At 38.7% G+C, this 17,509-nt stretch overlaps 1 protein-coding gene and 1 pseudogene across 5 annotated transcripts in view; both read left to right on the forward strand.

Moving 5' to 3' along the window:
- Positions 1–17,509, forward strand: part of CRYZL1 (crystallin zeta like 1) — a 68,073-nt gene that overhangs the window by 21,978 nt on the left and 28,586 nt on the right. For 3 of the 5 annotated variants that reach the window (XM_020995922.2, XM_020995925.2, XM_020995921.2), the window contains exons 4-5: positions 3,443–3,515; positions 16,794–16,838. In XM_020995922.2, coding sequence (XP_020851581.1) covers positions 3,443–3,515; positions 16,794–16,838 — 118 coding nt within the window. The remainder of the gene's footprint in view (positions 1–3,442; positions 3,516–16,793; positions 16,839–17,509) is intronic. The other 2 variants (XM_020995924.2, XM_020995923.2) reach the window with 1 other exon arrangement.
- LOC144454462 (large ribosomal subunit protein eL33 pseudogene) lies at positions 3,526–15,443 on the forward strand (annotated as a pseudogene).

Here is a 17,509-nt window from a genome sequence, read left to right on the forward strand (position 1 = left end):
TGTGACACTGGGCAAGAAACTTAATTTCTCTCAGCCTGTTTCTTCATCTACAAAATGGGACTAACAACAATAATAATATTATAGCCCTTATGCTCAACAAGCTTACATTCTACTATTAGTAAAGCATACAACATATACATATATAAATTAACTTGAAGGAAAGAATATTAACAGTGAAGGTACCCATCATATCTGATTTTAGAGAGCAGCAACATGACATTTGTCCCCATTAAATTGGGCAGGCTGGCTCAGTTTAACTTTCTAGTCTGTTGAGAACTTGTGTTCTAGCCCTGTCTTCTAAATGTAGTTCACCAAGCTTCCTTTAATGTACAAATTTGACAGCATGTCTATGAATGAACAAAAAACCACTTATTAATGGCTTACTGTATTCCAAATGCCGTGCTAAGATCTGGGGATAAAAATACAAAATCAAGATAGTCCCTGTCCTCAAGTAGACATTTTAATAAGTGGAAACTGCTTAAATAGGAGAAGGGGAGCCCACGTCAGGGAAGGGTGTGTTAATGTGGGAAGTCACCTGAGATGGTGAATGAAATAGGGCCATCCATTGACACATTCTTTCTAGAAGCAGTGGTACTGTTGATTTGCTTACAGTTCTAAGAGGAAAAAAGGACAGTAAAAGGGTGACAGGAAAATGTAGCTGTGTTGTCCCAGAGAATGAAGAGCTGATTGGCCTATCTATAACTTTAGGGTCATAGTCATGGGCTGTGGTGGTTAGATTTAGAGGTGGCACCAGCAGCAGAGGCAGGGATGGGGGAAAAAAATCTATGACTTCATCTAAGTCATTGGTAAAAATGTTGAACAAACTGGACTAAGCACAGATTATCTGGGCTACTTTACTACAGACCTTCTTCCATGATGATGCTGACCACAGGTATAGGATGTAGTTTACCTCACCCAGTTCAAGAGTTGCTTGAACTCATTGAGAGCACCTAAGTACTCTGACCATCTCTTCATATACCTTGGGTTTGCCACTCCTCTGCTGATAATTTTTGCTATCCTTCCCAGGCCAAAGAATGTTCCTTTTGGAAGAGAAGAAGGAACAAAATAAGACTTGGAATAGTTTACCCTTCTCACTGTCTATTCTATTATAATCCCATTTACCCCTGGTAGTGTCTTGTCCCTGTGAATGTTTTCCTCTACCTAGTAAAGCCTTAAAAACCCTCTTTTTGTTGTTTTTTGTATTATCACTAGGCTTGACCCATCCTAGGTTTTATCAATTCCTGACATTTGTCTTCATAGGACCATGCTTCATATTTGTATTCTTCCTCTGTTATTTGTATATTCTGTACATTTTTTGTAAAAATTCTGAATTGGCAGTGAATTTCCAGCAAATCTACAGCTGCATCTCCAAGCAACTCCCACTTTTCCTTTTCATTAGACGCATGTCTACTTGTGTTTTTAGAATTTGACATTGGGGGGAAGCTAGGTGGCACAGTGGATAGAGCACCAGCCTTGGATTCAGGAGGACCTGAGTTCAAATCCAGCCTCAGACATATAACACTAGCTATGTGACCCTGGGCAAGTCACTTAACCCCATTGCATAGCCAAAAAAAAGAAAAAAAAGAATTTGACATTGAGAGCTCTCTATCTCCATTGGAGCAACTTTTCAGAAAAAGATTAGTCCATTGGCTCCTTCTCAGTTTGCAAGTCACTTTACATATATTGTCTCACAACCACCTTATGAGATATATGCTATTATTATCCCCCTTTTGCAGATAAGGAAACTGAACCTGAAAGTGACTTCCCTAGAGTCACACAGCTAGGAGTGTCTGAGACAGGCTGAGGTCTTTCTGACTCCATTTCCAGTGTTCTTTCACCTACCTCAGGGTGAGGAACACGTAGCCTTCTAGGGCCCTGGGTGCGTGTGGCCTTTTGATTACATCCAAGTTTTACAAAACAAATCCTTTTATTAAGAGGATTTGTTCTGGGAAATTTGGATTCAGTCAAAGGGCTACACTTGAGGACCTTGAGGCCCCAGGTTCCCCACCCCTGAAACTGATTCTCATATCATGAATTCTAGGAGGATTTCTTGGGATTTCTTTTTCAGCAACCAATTTCTTCTTATTGGTTTGGACAAATCAGGTCTGAAACAGCAGTTCCCTTTGTCACTTTCACTACCTTTTGAAATAATAAAATCTCAAATGTATTAACTGCTCTGCTTTTGGCAAACCAAGAGAGTGCCAACAGATTTCTGGATAGTTGAAAGTCTCATGGTACTACAGTATTGTGCTTTGGTGTCAAGTTTGTGCTGTTTTTCAAACTGTTTATCTAATTCCCCCTGCTAGTCTCTTTTATAACCTTCTAATAGTATCACATCTTTTTCTCTGTTGAACATCACCTCAAAGCTCTTCACCATGTTTTCCCCCTAGGGTCCCATGAGTAAATATTCTTGTTATAAACATTATTCTACCTACACTTGCACCAATTTTGTCACTTTGAAATAGGCATATTCTTCCAAAATTTGAGTAATTAGTATAAGTCCTAGTAATACTTAGAAGATCAAATTTGCCATCTTGTATTAGAATCTCAAGTTCATCCTGTTGTCTGTACTTTCAGAATTTCTGTATATCTGAGGCCACTGGTTTTATTACTTGTTTTCCTCTGAGGGGCTGTCTCCCACAAATGTCTGGTCTTTTCTGCTATTTTTCCGCCTATGTTGAGCCTGCTAACTTCTGTATATCAGCCTTATCAGCCTATATAGACAGTTTGGTCCTTCCTTCTCTGTGACTTTTTCTTTCAACCTTTCTTGATTAGATTCACAAGACTTCTGATGACTTCTTTTCTTGGGCCTTTCCAAGAGCTTGTCATGTCTGTAGCTTAAGTTTTTATCCCGGAATCCATCTTCCATTCTTAGATATGCCTTTCTCTTCTGAGTCCTCAACTTTCAATTTGACAGAAGCAATGATAATAGTAGTAATGATAATAATAATATAACAGTAATAGCTGGTATTTTTATTACTCTAAAGTTTGCCAAACACTTTACACATTGTTTCAACCGATCCTGATAACAGCCTTGTTAGACATTTGCTATGAGAATTATGAGAATACTGAGACCTAGTGACTTTTAATGAAAGTGCTCCTAAAGTGTGACTTCAGATATGATAGGATATTCTATGTTGAACAAAACATTTCATGAAGCTCTTTTTTTTTTAGGGAACTTGTTTAAGCATTAATATCCCTTTCTGTGCCCTTGCAAAGTGATTTATTTTCTTCTAAAATTTTTGTTTTCTGTTGTATAAAAACATGTTGTAGAATCATTTCCTGTTGCCTTAATCTGGGATGGAAGCTCCTTAATTCTAAAAATGGGACCATATGTGATTTTTCTATAATATGATTTTTTAAATTTACTTTCCTCAGTTTTGAGGGAGTAGACTAGAATTTATTCCAGATAGGGAAGTTCTTAACTATTATTGTGATTTAGCTTTTATCAGAAATGAAACTGGAAAAGGAATTTTTTCCTGTTGGGAGAGAAATTGCCGGAGTTGTACTAGAGGGTAAGTTTTTGATATAAGCACAACAGTTATATTTTTTTAGAAAAAAATTAAAGTTCATTCACTGAAGCTCAGCCAAAGATCATTTGAATTGAATAATAGTAGCATGTAAGAATCTTTGTTTATCTTGGCAATAAATTTCTCATCTTCATTTATTTTATTATGGAGAAGTTAAGTGCTCACTAGTTGGTTGCATATGAAACTGCTTATATCACTCAAATATAAAATGCTAGGACATCAAACCTTTTTCTTTTTTTTAATGAATGAAAGTTCTTTGCCCTAGCATTTTGCATTTGAAGTCATATGTACAATGAAATAAATATTTTTGTGGTTTTACAGTTAGTCCCACGAATAATAAAATACATGGAATAAAGTGAAAGTTTCCATCAATCAACAAACATTTATTAAGTATTTATTATGTGCCAGGCACTATACTCAGTACTGGGTATACAAAGAAAGTAAAAAACATGGTCCTTCCCCTCAAAAAGTTTACATTCTGATGAGAGAAGCAGCATGCAACAAGGGGTTAATATATAAATGTGTGTGAGAGACACACGTGCATATATACATACATATGTCTAGTAATAGGAGGAAGAGTGACTGGAAAAGCCTTTTTATAGAAAGTAGCATTTAAGCTAATCCTGAGGGAAGTCGGGGAAGCCAGTAAGTGGAGGTGAGTAAGGAGAGTACTCTAGTCATTGAAGACAGGCAATGAAAAGAATGGAAATGGGAGATGGAATGGCCTGTTTGATGAACACAAAGGCCATTGTTGCTGGATTGTATAGTGTATAAGAGTGTGTAAAGAAGACTGGAGGGATAGGAAGGAGCCAGGTTGTGAAGAGTTTTAAAAGCCAAACTCAGTATTTTCATGTTTCATCCTTGAGGAAATAGGGAGCCACCAGAGTTTATGAATAAGGGACTGGTGCCATAGTCAGACCTGTGATTTAGGAAGATCGATTTGGCATCTAAATGGAGGATGGACTATAATAGAGTGAGACTTGAGGTAGAGAAAACCAGAAGGCTATTTCAGTAGTCTACATGTGAGGTGATAAGAGCCCACACCAAGCTGGTGGCTGTGTGAATAGAGAGAAGGAGGCATATACTAGAGATGTTGTGAAAGTAGAAATAAGCAGACTTGGGAGGGGATATGTGGGGTGATTTTGAGAGAGAAGGATGGCACTAAGGTTTTGAGCCTGAATAATCAGGAGAGATTGATGGTACCCTCTACAGTAATGGAGAATTTGGGAAGAGGGTAGAGTTTGAAGGGAAAAGATAATGAGTTCTGTTTTAGACATAATGAGTTTGAGATGCCTGTGGGAATTTTGAATTCTTTAGATTAATTGGTAACCAGTAAAAACTCAATACTTTTAAATATCAGAGGAAGTATGGTGTGGCAGAGTACTAGGCTTGGAGAGTCAGAAAAACTTGAGTTCACATCCCATCTCAGCTACTTATAAGATATATGACCCTGGCTATGTCAGTTGCCATCTTTGTGCCTGCCTTACACAACTCCGCAAAACTCTTTACTAAGCCATAGAAATGTTATACTCTGGCTCAGTGGAGGAAGTTTCCAAACTAGAACTTAATCTGTGTTGACAAAATAACAGATCTTTTATATGTTCACTTAGGTATACAAGCTTTGGTCCCGAAATATACCCTATTACTAATATCTTTTTATGATAAATTATATGCCTAAAATTATAATTTTTAGATTATATAGGATGTTACAATAGGCATTTTCTGAGATAAAAGCATTAATAAGCAATTCAACCAGCATTCCTATTATAAGACAAAATTCCTGCTTTTGAGGAGTGTAGAATCTAGTAAAGAAAATGTTTAAATATGTAAAAATAACTAAGATGCAAATTACGGGGCAGCCCGGTGGAGCAGTGGATAGAGCTTCAGCCTTAGAGTCAGGAGGACCTGAGTTCAAATCCAGCCTCAGACACTTAACACTTACTAGCTGTGTGACCTTGGGCAAGTCACTTAACCCTATTGCCTCATGGAGGGGGGAAGATGCAAATTAAAATCTAGTAACTTAATAGGAGAGTTCTGAGGAGGCAGTGGTTCCTTCCATCTATGGGTGTGTGGGGACAGTGTCAGAGAAGGCTTCATAGATGAAGTGGTACCTGAGGCAAGCCTTCAAGGATAGGAAGAATTACAATAATAAGAAGTTGAGGAAATTGTATTACAGATGTAGTAGATGGCATAAACAAAAGTACAAAGGTAAGAAAGAGAAGGACAAGTTGGGTTTATGTTGAGTATCATTTAAGTAGAGTATAGTGTACATGAAAAAGTAGTATGAGGGGCAGCTAGGTGATGCAGTAGATAGAGCACTGGCCCTGAAGTCAGGAGGACCTGAGTTCAAATCCAGCCCCAGACCAAACACTTGACACTTACTAGCTGTGTGACCCTGGGCAAGTCACTCGGCACCAATTGCCTAAAAATAAAAATTTTTTAAAAAAATAAAAAGTAATGAGATAAAACTAGAAAGGTGGAGCAGAACTAGATTGTGGGTACTTCCTTTTTCCTCCATCTTGGAGCCAGGGAGGCCTGCTGGAAACAGGACTTCTAGAACAGCATAATGTCCGGAAGACTGTGGTCCAGGGGCATTTTTGCTGGTTATAAGCAAGGCTTACAAAACCAGAGGGAACATACAGCTCTTCTGAAAATTGAAGGAGTCTGTGCTCAGGATGAAACTGAATTCTGTTTGGGCAAGAGATGTGCTTATGTGTACAAAGCCAAAAACAACATGGTGACTCCTGGTGGGAAACCAAACAGAACAAGAATCATCTAGGGAAAAGTTACTCGAGTTCATGGAAATAGTGGAATGGTTCGAGCCAAGTTCAGAAGCAATCTTCCTGCCAAGGCCATTGGACACAGGATCTGAGTGATGCTCTATCCCTCAAGTATCTAGAATATGAAAACTGATTAAATAAAATCACACATTTTTTGCAAAAAAAAAAAAACTAGATTGTGAAGTATCTTGGCCAAGGATTTGAGATATCATTGTGTGGCAGTGATGGGAAACCACAAAAAGTTTTGCTGGTGTGGGGATGATATGACAAGAACTCTGTTATTTATCCAGGTTTTGTCTCTTTCATTCAGAAATTTAACAAACTTTTTTTTTTCCTGAGGCAGTTGAGCCTAAGTGACTGGCCCAGGGTCACACAGCTAGGTAAGTGTCAAGTGTCTGAGGCTGGATTTGAACTCAGGTTCTCCTGACTCCAGGGCTAGTGCTCTATCCACTGTGCCACCTAGCTGAACCTACAAACATTTATTAAGTACCTACTGTGTACAGAACCATATGCTAAGCACACGTGCAGATTAAAATGTTTAGCTAAAGTCTGGTACCTGCACTCATGGATCTTATACTGTTTTTATGGAGCTAAGACAAATTTGGGTAATGATAATATAAAATATTATATAATTAAGTACAGAACAGAATGATTCAGGAAGTCCAAGGGAAAAGCTTGGAACTGATCAAAAAGATCATAGGATTATATCATAAATTTACAGCTAGAAGGAATCTTAAATGCCATCTAGACCAATCTCTTATTTTACAGATGAAGAAACTGAGGCCCACAGGGAGTAAGTGACTTGTCTAAGGCCATATACGTAGTAAGTGGTACAGCCATGATTCAAAAAACAGATCCTTTATTTCTAACTCCATCATCCTTTTATTGACTTTCTCTGCCTCCCTTGCAATCATGGTAGATTTCATGGAGGAGATGACAGGTTGAGTTTTGTGAGTTTTAAAGGGTAACTAGGAATTCCAACAGATAAAGCTGAGGGAGAAAAGATATTTCATGAGTAGAGAATGTCATAAATAAAAGCATAAAGCTGAGAAATCACAAGGAAAGAGTATATTCTGATTTGAAGTGTAGAACAGAGGTATCAAACTCCTAGGGGGAGAAGCCGGGAAATGTTTAACAAAATAAATAAAAATACAGTACAACAGAAATGATGGTAATTTGTGATTTTCTAAGTATTTCTATTTGAGTTTGACACTGTCGCGGTTTGAGAGACCCTCAAAGACCAGAGTATAGGACGGGGTTGTCTGGAATGAATTCACAGACTCAAGCATTCTTTAAGTCAAGGTGGCAAAGATTTATTTTTTATGCTATACTAAGGGCAGAGGTCCTTAAGGAATTCTGCCCTGGTGGGCAGAGCTCTTTAGGGAACTTGCAACTTAACAGGAATGAAGTAGTGGATTATGTGGCAAGTGTAATAATTAGGTGATAACAGACAACTACATCATTCACTACTAGAAGCCTCAGGGAGGTGGGTTTCCTAAGGGGTGTGTTTTAGGTCTGTTATGTCTGAAACAAGATAGCTTCAGGACATCTATAGCTTGACCTCTGGATTGTATGCAGTAACTGTGGGCATCAGCACTTGATCGTTCTGCTGGTACAAGATAGGCCTGTTCATACAAGAAATTCTACAGAGGTCAGCTTGTTCTTGTAACAGGGAGACATAGTTTGCCTCATTGGGCCCACTCATGAGTCACTGCCAGAGATAGGGTCCTTGGGCTGGAGGGAAACCGTCAGTCATAGTGTTTCTGAGGCTAGGAAGAAATATGATCTTGGAAGTGGGATCCGAGTACAAGCACCCCATCAACACCACTGGTGTAGAATATGTAGAGGAGATTTATATCAGATTAAGATGGGAGGCAGAGTGGTGCCATGTTGCAGAAGACTAGGCAAAGAAGTTTGAACTTTTCTCATTTAACATGACTTTAAAGTGCCTGCTGAAGATTTGTGGCATAAGCAGGTCTATGAGTAGTGGTATAAAGGATAGATTGGAGGGGTAAAAGTATGAAGGTGGGCTCTTGCAGTTGTCAAGTTGGGTGGTAATAGTAGTCTGTACTGAGGTGGTAGCATTTGGAGTAGAGAAGAAAATGTTATACAAAGGGAATTGACAAATTGGGGACAGTATGATAATTGAACGAGAAGTAACAGATGAAAGATAACACAAAGGTAAAATTGAAAGAAAAAGCAGGTTTAGGGAGAAAGATGATAAGCTTGGTTTGATTTGAGCCCACAATGGCAATGAAATGTCCTATTAACAGTTGTATGAACAAAGGAGGTAACAGTTTGGCTAAACTCCATCCTGGCTAAACCATATCTGGAGTACGATGTTCGATTCTGGATAATCACATATCAAGTCAAGCCAGCAAGACAATAAGCATTAGAAAATACATAGAGGGGCAGCTAGATGGCACAGTGGATAGAGCACCGGCCCTGGAGTCAGGAGCACCTGAGTTCAAATTCAGCCTCAGACACATAAAACTTAGTAGCTATGTGGCTCTGGGCAAGTCACTTAACTCGAATTACCTGGCAAAAAAAAGAAAAAAGAAAAGAAAATACTTAGAATTTATAGGGAAAGTAAACAAGGTGGTGAACTAACTGGAGATTATGTAACCGGTAGACTTATCTAAGGAACTGAGGTGGTTTAGACATAAGCCTAAACAAAGTCTTAAGAGGACATTGTTATTGTCTTTAATTAATTAAAGGGCTGTTAAGTGGAAGAGGGGTTGAATCTATTGACCCCGGGGGCAGAGTAGGAGTAGTGTATAAACATTGTATAGAAGCAGATTTGGGCTTAAAGTTAGGAAAAACTTCTAACAATTAGAGCTGTTAAGTAAAATAGGCTGCCTCAGGGATAATTTGCCCAGAGATTCTATTTGAAGTCATGCAAATGAATGAGATTCCCAACTGAGAAAAAAGAAGAGAGTGGGAGGTGGGACCTTGGGATACTTGTGAGCTGATGCAATCTTGGGCAGCATTAGTAGAAGCTCCAGAATGGGGAAAGTTTTAGTCCCCCTGTCATAATTGGGGAGGCAATTGGAGTACAACAGAAAGAGCACTGGATTTGAACCCCAGCCCTACCCCAACTGTGTAACTGTGGGCAAGTAGCTTAATCCCTTTGTACCTCAGTTTCCTCATCTGTAAGGTAAAGGGGTCCTTTCTACTACTCTGATCATTTACCAACTTTTGAACCGCTTTAATATTTCTCCTTGACTTTTGTATCTGGCCTATATATATATCTTCCTTTCTATCCCTTTCCCTGATATCCTTCTTGACAACTTTAGTATTCATGTTGACGCTGCTTCTAATACTGTCCTCATGATATCTTCAACTCCTTCAGTTCCTATTACTCCATCTTTACACTACTTTAGCCATTGATCAGGATGGTTATTTTTGGGGGGAGGGGCGCTAGGCAGTGGGGTTAAGTGACTTGCCCAGGGTCACACAGCTAATAAGTGTCAAGTGCTGGATTTGGACTGAGGTTCGCCTGACTCCAGGGCCCATACTGTATCCACTGTGCCACCTAGCTGCTCCCATCTTGAAGTCATCTTAAACACAACATGTTTAAAACAGAACTTTTTAAAGGTGTCACCATCATTCTGCTCACCTAGTTTGAAACTTTTTTTTTATCCTCAGCTCCTCACCCTCCCTTATCCTACAAATCCAGTCAATTGCCAAATCTTGTCATGCCTACCCCCACAACATCTATCAAATATCCCCCCTCATGTCTATACACACATCACCCAAGTTGAAAAAAAGCCCTCACTATGTCTTAAGTAGTAGATTGTAATTGTCTCCTAATTGGTCTCCTTGCTTCAGTCTGTTCCCACTCTAGAACCCACTCTCCACACAACTACCAGAGTGATTTTTCTAAAGTGCTGGTATGACCATGACACTCTTATTCATTAAATTACAAAATGTCCATGTTACTTTAGAATCAAATATAAATTTTTTGTCATTTAAGGTCCTTCACAACCTGGCCGAAACCTAACTCTCTAGGCATATTTTACCTTCCTCTCCTTAATGCACTCTTTGGTCCAGCCAAACTGACCTTTTTACTATTGTTTATATGTGATATTACATTTCCCAAGCCTTTGGACAGTCTGCCTTCCATGCTCAGAATGCACTCCCTTCTTACCTCTGCCTCTTAGAATCCCTAATTTCCTTTATTATTCAGCTCAACTACCAACTTCTAAATTAAGCTTTTCTTGGTCTGGCCAGCTGTAAGTGTCTTCCCCTCAAATTACCTTCTAAAAGCCTGGGTTATTTGCTTGAAGGTAGGGAGTATTTCACTTTTGGCTTTGAATCCACAGGACCTAGCAGTGTCTGGTGCATAGAAATGTTTAATAAATGAGTATTAAATGCTTGATCATACAGTGCTTCTCAAAACTCTCTCTTTACTAGGTTCTTCTCTCTATCTTTTTCTCTTTTGCTAGTTATTCCCCTGCTTCACATCTCTTAAATGTGTATTGTCTTACTATTCTGTCCTTGTTCTTCCTCTCTTGACATATTCTCCTTGGTAAGCTCAGCTACTCCTATCACTTCATTTTCTCCTTCTTCTTCTCCTCTCCCTTCCTCTCTTCTCCGCCCTCCCCCCACAACAGGCCTTTCTATAGAGCTATAGTTTTGAATTTTCAAGTCCTTTTTGTACCTGGAAGGTCTGGCAGTCCCTCAAACTCAACCTATCTAAAGCAAAATTTATCCTCTTTCCCCCAGATGCTGCCTTTCCTCCTAATTTCTCTGTTTCTAAATAGCCAGGCTTATAACAAATTTGGAGTCATTTTTACTTCTTTTGTACTTCCTTCACCTAATTGATTTTCCAAATCCTGTCAATTCTGTGCCTTTCCTATGTATCCCCTACTCTTCATCTCCCACTACAACAGTCTTTGTCAGGCCCTTATCTCTTCATACCTCCTAACCAATCATTCTTTCCTAATCTATCCATCTCCATTTTACACGCCATTTTCCAAGTTATATTCCTAATATTCTGGTCATTTCATTGCTCTGCTCTGAAACCTTCAACAGCTTTGCTATGCTTTGAATAAAATACAAATTCCTGACACAGCACTTAACACCCTTCGTAGTCTGGTTCCAGCCTGTTTGGAGCTGTTTGGAGCCAATCCCTTTCCGCTAACCAAACCAGACTATTCTCCATCCACTTTCTCTTCTACCCTTTCCTGTTAACATGTGTTGCATCGTACTATCTCACAAGCCTGGAGTCAATTCCCTCTTTTCTCCATTTCTCTCCAGGCTTCACTGATAAAATTCTTACCTTCCTTGAAGCCTTAACTGAGGGGTTATCTCCTCCATGAAACCTCTCTCCCTAGGTGAAAATGACCGTTCCCTTTTCTTACTTCTCACAGCATTTTTACTTTGTACTTATTTCACTTTTCCTTGCATTATAGTTATTTGTGTGTCTTTGTATCCCAGGGCCTAGCACTCTGCCTTGCAAACAATAGGCAATAAATATTGCATGAATTAATGAATGATGTAGAACATTCTAAAGCAGCCAGGTGGCACAGTGCAGAAAGTGCATTAGAGTCAGGAAGACTTGATTTTGAATCCTACATGAAGGTTACTAGCTGTGTTACCCTGGGAAAGTCACTTAACCTTTCTGTTCCTCTAGTTCCTCATCTGTAAAATGATGATAATAATAGTACCTATCTCCTCGAAATATTGTAGGGAATCAAGTGAAATAATATATAAATTGCTTTGCAAACCTTAAAATGCTATATAAATGCTAGCTATTACTACTAGATTAAAATGGATTTGGATATTATGTACTGATTTCATTTATTCATAGTTTAATCTAGTTTCAAGTTATCTCCTTTTTCTGCTTATCATGTAGAAAAGGTGTCATTTTTAAAAAATGGATCAGCCAAATTCACAAGAAGGAAGAGAAAGGAGAGTTACCTTGGATCTGTAAATTCTGAATGTAGGCAGAATTCTGTAATATAGGAGAATAATAGCAGAAGAGGAAGAAAAGATGACAGTATATAGGGTACTTGAGACCAGGAGTAGTGGTAGTGGTTGAAGTTTTACATGCTGGGTACTAGCAAAGTGCATAAAATGTAGAAGTAAGTTTTACAGCCAGGGTGCTTTGGGAATCCTTAACCTTTTTTATGTCATGGACTCTTTGGCAGTCTGGTGAAGCCTGTGGATCCCTTCTCAGAATAATTTTTTTGCTTTACTGAAGGAAACAATTTCAGTTAGATGTTAGTGAAAATAAAGGTGTCATTTTTTTTCCTCATACAAGTTCATAAACCCTTTGAAACCGATCCATGAATTCGCAAGGGTACCTCCATTCTAGAGCCCGTCAAAGAGCAAGATGCCTTTTCTCTTTTTTTTTTCCTCAACTTTACAGGGTTTTATTTTGCCACATTCCACTTACAGTAACCAAACTTAAATTTTATACCACCACCACCACCACCACCCCCTAAAAAATCTGTGTAGTTTAAAATTTGGGCTAGGCAGAACCACAAACATGTATAGTTGAACACATACACACAAAGTTTTAAAAATGCATAACCCTTAAAAATCCTGTTCTTTCTGGGGCAGCTAGGTGGCGCAGTGGATAGAGCACCAGCCCTGAAGTCAGGAGGACCTGCGTTCAAATGCGGCCTCAGACCAAATACTCAAACCTTACTTACTAGCTGTGTGACCCTGGGCAAGTCACTTAACCCCAATTGCCTTAAAAAAAATCCAGTTCTTTCTCAAATGCCTGATTTCCCAGGACCTCCATTCTTGTTCTTGCTATCCTCTATAATTGTTGCACCTCTGTGATCCAGAACATTGAAATTCCTCTGTCTGATTATATCCTCCCCTCTTCCTCAGTCTTCTCTCTCACAGATCTAGAACTGGCATGGCCATCTAAGCCAGATATCAGACGTTATGACCTTATAGGCCACATGTAGCATAAAGTGGGGCCCAAACCAGATTAAAATATAATTGGAAGATATTTAACAAAATAAATAAAAATACAGTAAAACAAATAATGTTAGTATGTGATTTTTTTAAGTCATTATGTGCCCACAGGGATCCTTATTATGGTTTAAAGGCCCCTGCTTCTACTTGACTTTGATACCACTGATCTAGTCCAACCCCTTCATTTTACAGATGAGATAACTGAAGCCCAGGGTAATAAGCAGAAGCAGAAGCAGGATTTGAATCTACATTGTCTGACTTTTTTGAGCCATTGCATTTTCTGTGGCTTTGCTTTCTTTCCTTTACACTTCTAGTTAATCAGTTTTCTTCCTTCTGACCCTTGTTTACTTGTCCTGTCAGAATTTATGCCAGGCTACAAACCCGTATTGCTACTATCTACCTTCTCTACAGCTTGTGTGCTGCTGAACCTGTTCTACAGGAAATCTTAAACAGTAACTGTGCTAACTAGTCCTTTACAGATTTATGTTATCTAGTCTATATTAGACCCTTTCTACTAAATTACAATGTCCTTATTCTTCACTGATTATTTCTTACTCTCCCCATTATGCTATTCTTAACCTTCTCTACTCTCTTCTTCTTTTCTACATCAATTTTTCCCTTCTACATCTTCTACTTTATTGATAAAATAAAGGACATCCATTGTGAATTTTCACTTGCCAAAGAAAAAAAACATTAATACTAACTGCATTTAGGCACCCGTCTGCCAGAAACAGTTTTGTTTACTTTATCATGAATCTATATCCAGAGTATTTCTAGCTTGGAGAGAATGATGTCCAAACTGGCAAAGTCCCCATGCCTTCTGACATGACTCTCTGCCACAATATTTCAGGTAACATTTGTAGGAATTTTGAAGAAGAAAATCACAATATATAACAATACAGTTCTGAGTTAACATTCAAATTCAACTAAATTACTATCCCATTCTTGGACATCTCCCTTCTTCCTGGAGTTAAACAGTGGAAAACTCCTACCTTCCCTTGGCCTTAATCCTTTCTCTCTGAAGAAGTCCCCTCACTTCTGGTCAGCAGGAGCCTGCCTTTAGGTGGGTCTGAAACCTAATCAACCTCTGGGTTGGAGAAAGCAGTAAGGTAAACCAGACTAGAGTTACTCTTTTTTTAAAGATTTCATTCTGCCTTTAATCCATTTGTCTAGGAGAGTCTTTTTGTCCTCTACCAAATGGCTTTTCCTAGGATTTTTGAAAAGTCTTTAGAGGAAAATACTGTTTATTATTTTCAGTTTTACTGAAGAGTTTTTTAAATATACTTCCACACTTCACTCCATTTTCTGACTAGAGATGGCTTCATATCACCATTCTCCAATCCATTCTCCACTCTGCTGCCAGAATGATTGGCATTAGGAATGCTCATGCCCATGTCACCTACTCAGTCAGCTCCTGAGGCTCCCTCTTACCTCAAGGATCCAATATAAAGTCCTGTTAGTCATTTAAAGCCCTCAGGCCTGGCTTCTTTTATACCTTTCTATTACCTATGCCCTTTGTTAGTTCCCCTCCCCAGAGCTCTATAATCCAATGACACCAACTTTCTTGCTGTTCCCTTCCAGTTAGACTTTCTGTTTCCCCTCTTGGTGGTATTTTTGTAGTGATGTTTTTGTTTCTCTTTCCCATAATCTCCTTTCACCACCTCTTGGCTTCCCTGCCTTCCTTCAAGACAAAGGAGGTCTTTTCGGATCCTCCGGCTCTTGTCTCCTACTCTGGGATTATATTCCATCTACTCTGTATCTTATATGTACTTAGTTAATTTAGTGTTGGTTCCCTCAGTGCTTAGTATAATTCCTGACACATATGTAGCTTAATAAAATGCTTGTTGGCTGACTGCTGGCTGACGTTCTCTGTCTCTGTCTCTCTCTCTCTCTCTGTCTCTCTGTCTCTCTGTCTCTCTCTCTCTGTCTCTCTCTCTCTCTCATCCTCAGTCTCTCTTTATCTACTGGCTGCTTCCCTGCTGGTTCTGATGATGCCATTTCCTCTCTCACAAGTCTTAAATGACTCTGTTCTGTCCTTAATATCAGTAAATCTATCAATAAACATTTATTAAGCACCTATTATGTGCCAGGCACAGTGCTAAGTGCGAAGATACAAATATATAGAAGAAAGGCAATCCTGCTCACAAGAAGCTTACAATGGAGGAAGACAACACACAAAAGGAAGATGAAAAGCAAAGGGTGGGGGGGGGGAGAGGTAGGCCAGGGAAGGTGCTGGAGGTGGGGGCATGGTGGAGAAGTCAGTGAGAGAAATCCAAAGTAGGGCAGCCAGGTGAGAAATAAGAAGATCAATGTCTGAGCTAAACTCTGTCCTTAAATGACAGTTGGGAGTTCATGGCCCCAACTTCTAATCAGAGATGCAGAAGGAAGTGATGAGATCTTCCCAGCAAGGTGGAGAAGTCATTGTCCTTAACCTGCGTTCCAAGATGCTCTACAACTTGGCGCCTCCTTACCTTTTCAGCCTTTACCTCATTTTCTTTTCTTTCATTCATTCTGTGTCAATGGACTGATCAGTTCTCTGTCCCCCAGGTATAAAGTGTATCATCCTTGTTCTCTATGCCTAGAATCCCCTCCTTACCAGTCTTTACCTATTCAATTCCTACCAGTCTTTTTAAGCCTAATTCAAATAACACCTCCTCCAAAAATCTTCCCCGAACCCATATAGTAATATTTTTCCCCTCCTTGTTACATAACACTTTGTTTTATATAATTACTTCATAATATTGCGCATTGTAGCTATCTTTAAGCCTTACTTAACTACAGCCCTTTGAGGGCTGAAACTGTTCTTATCTAAGCTTTTAATCTTTTCCAGGGGCTTACATAGTGTTGTGGGCACTGAAGTATTTAATAAATGTTTGTGGATTACCAGCCAGTTAAACAGGATTATGCAAATTAACTGATACAATGCTAGAGGCTTGTCTACTCTGACCTTAGATGTGTCCTAGTTTTGGTATTTACTTTCTGCACACATCCAAGCTACTGCCTACAAGCAGACCCTGAACTTGCTATCAAGTTTCAAAGTGTTTAAATAGCCTCAGAACCTGAAAAAGGCCCGCCTGTCAAGGTTTCTTTTGACCCAAATAAAACTAGTCTACATCATTTTCTTCAAAGACTGGGATTGAAGAAGTCTTGGAGGAGTGGACCAGATAACAGAGCACTACGTTGGCTTGAGAAGTTTGACAGTTTGTTTTGCCTTTTCATACAGTAAAAACTCTTCATCCTTTTTTTTGTCCTTCAAAGTTATACCAGAAATCAGAAGCTGGGGGAGGGTTTTAGGATTGGAAAACATAAATTAACCCAAAGGACTAAAGAACAGATTAGCTTGGCCAGAAGGCTACAAAGTAATTAGAAGCCAGTTAACGTATTGAAATTGTGGTATAAACTTGCCATCATTAACCTTTTTACTCATGTAGTTAGGTAATATGAATAAACAAGAAATAGGTAGGATCTTAATGATATGAATGACTTGACAGATGTTACAGAATATTTCCTATTATGTGTTAATATTTTTCATGTTGCGTTTCTTAAGTTGGAAGCAAAGTATCATTCTTTCATCCAGATGATGAAGTAGTGGGTAAGTTTCACTTGATATTCCTGTTTTTCCATTGTACTCCTAAAGTATTTTTCTAACTTTAAAAATTTTTTTTAAATTTATTCTCAATTATTCATGCTATGGCAGGGATTATAGTTTTTAAGAAAGATACTTAAAAATACACATGCTCCTGTATACTTAATGCTATCCCTGTCCTGACTAGGCCCCAGACTGTGCAATGTGAAACCTAGCTGGACATTGGCAGGCAAGCAAATGCAGATAATCCACTTGAAGATAACTGTGTTTACTATATTTAGAAGATCCATTTTGCAAACTGGAAATTGAGTAGTTTGGAGTGATTTTTTTTTCCCCTTTAACCCAAACATCCACACAAAGCCTTTCACTGCAAAAAACTTTATATAAGAAAATAAAAAATACCTTACATAAAATTTAAATGTTGATTTCTCAAGTGGTAGAAAATGTGAGCATAAGCAATGATTTTACAAATATTTGCTGTATAACCTTCAAAGTTGGTATTTCTCAGTCCAAACAAGATGCAAAGTGGCAAGATTTATTCCAAGCTCATTTTTTCTCAACAGCTGAGGAAAGATTATTGAATAAAATCTTAGTCATTTTCCTCAAGTTTTTGCAGTATTACTTTTGTTACCTTTTGTAATAGTGAAATTTTGCTCTATTTCCTAGTCACCTTTTTA

The sequence above is a fragment of the Phascolarctos cinereus genome, unplaced genomic scaffold (genome assembly GCF_003287225.1).
Source record: "Phascolarctos cinereus isolate Bilbo 61053 unplaced genomic scaffold, phaCin_HiC Scaffold_726;HRSCAF=1367, whole genome shotgun sequence".
NCBI lineage: Eukaryota > Metazoa > Chordata > Mammalia > Diprotodontia > Phascolarctidae > Phascolarctos > Phascolarctos cinereus.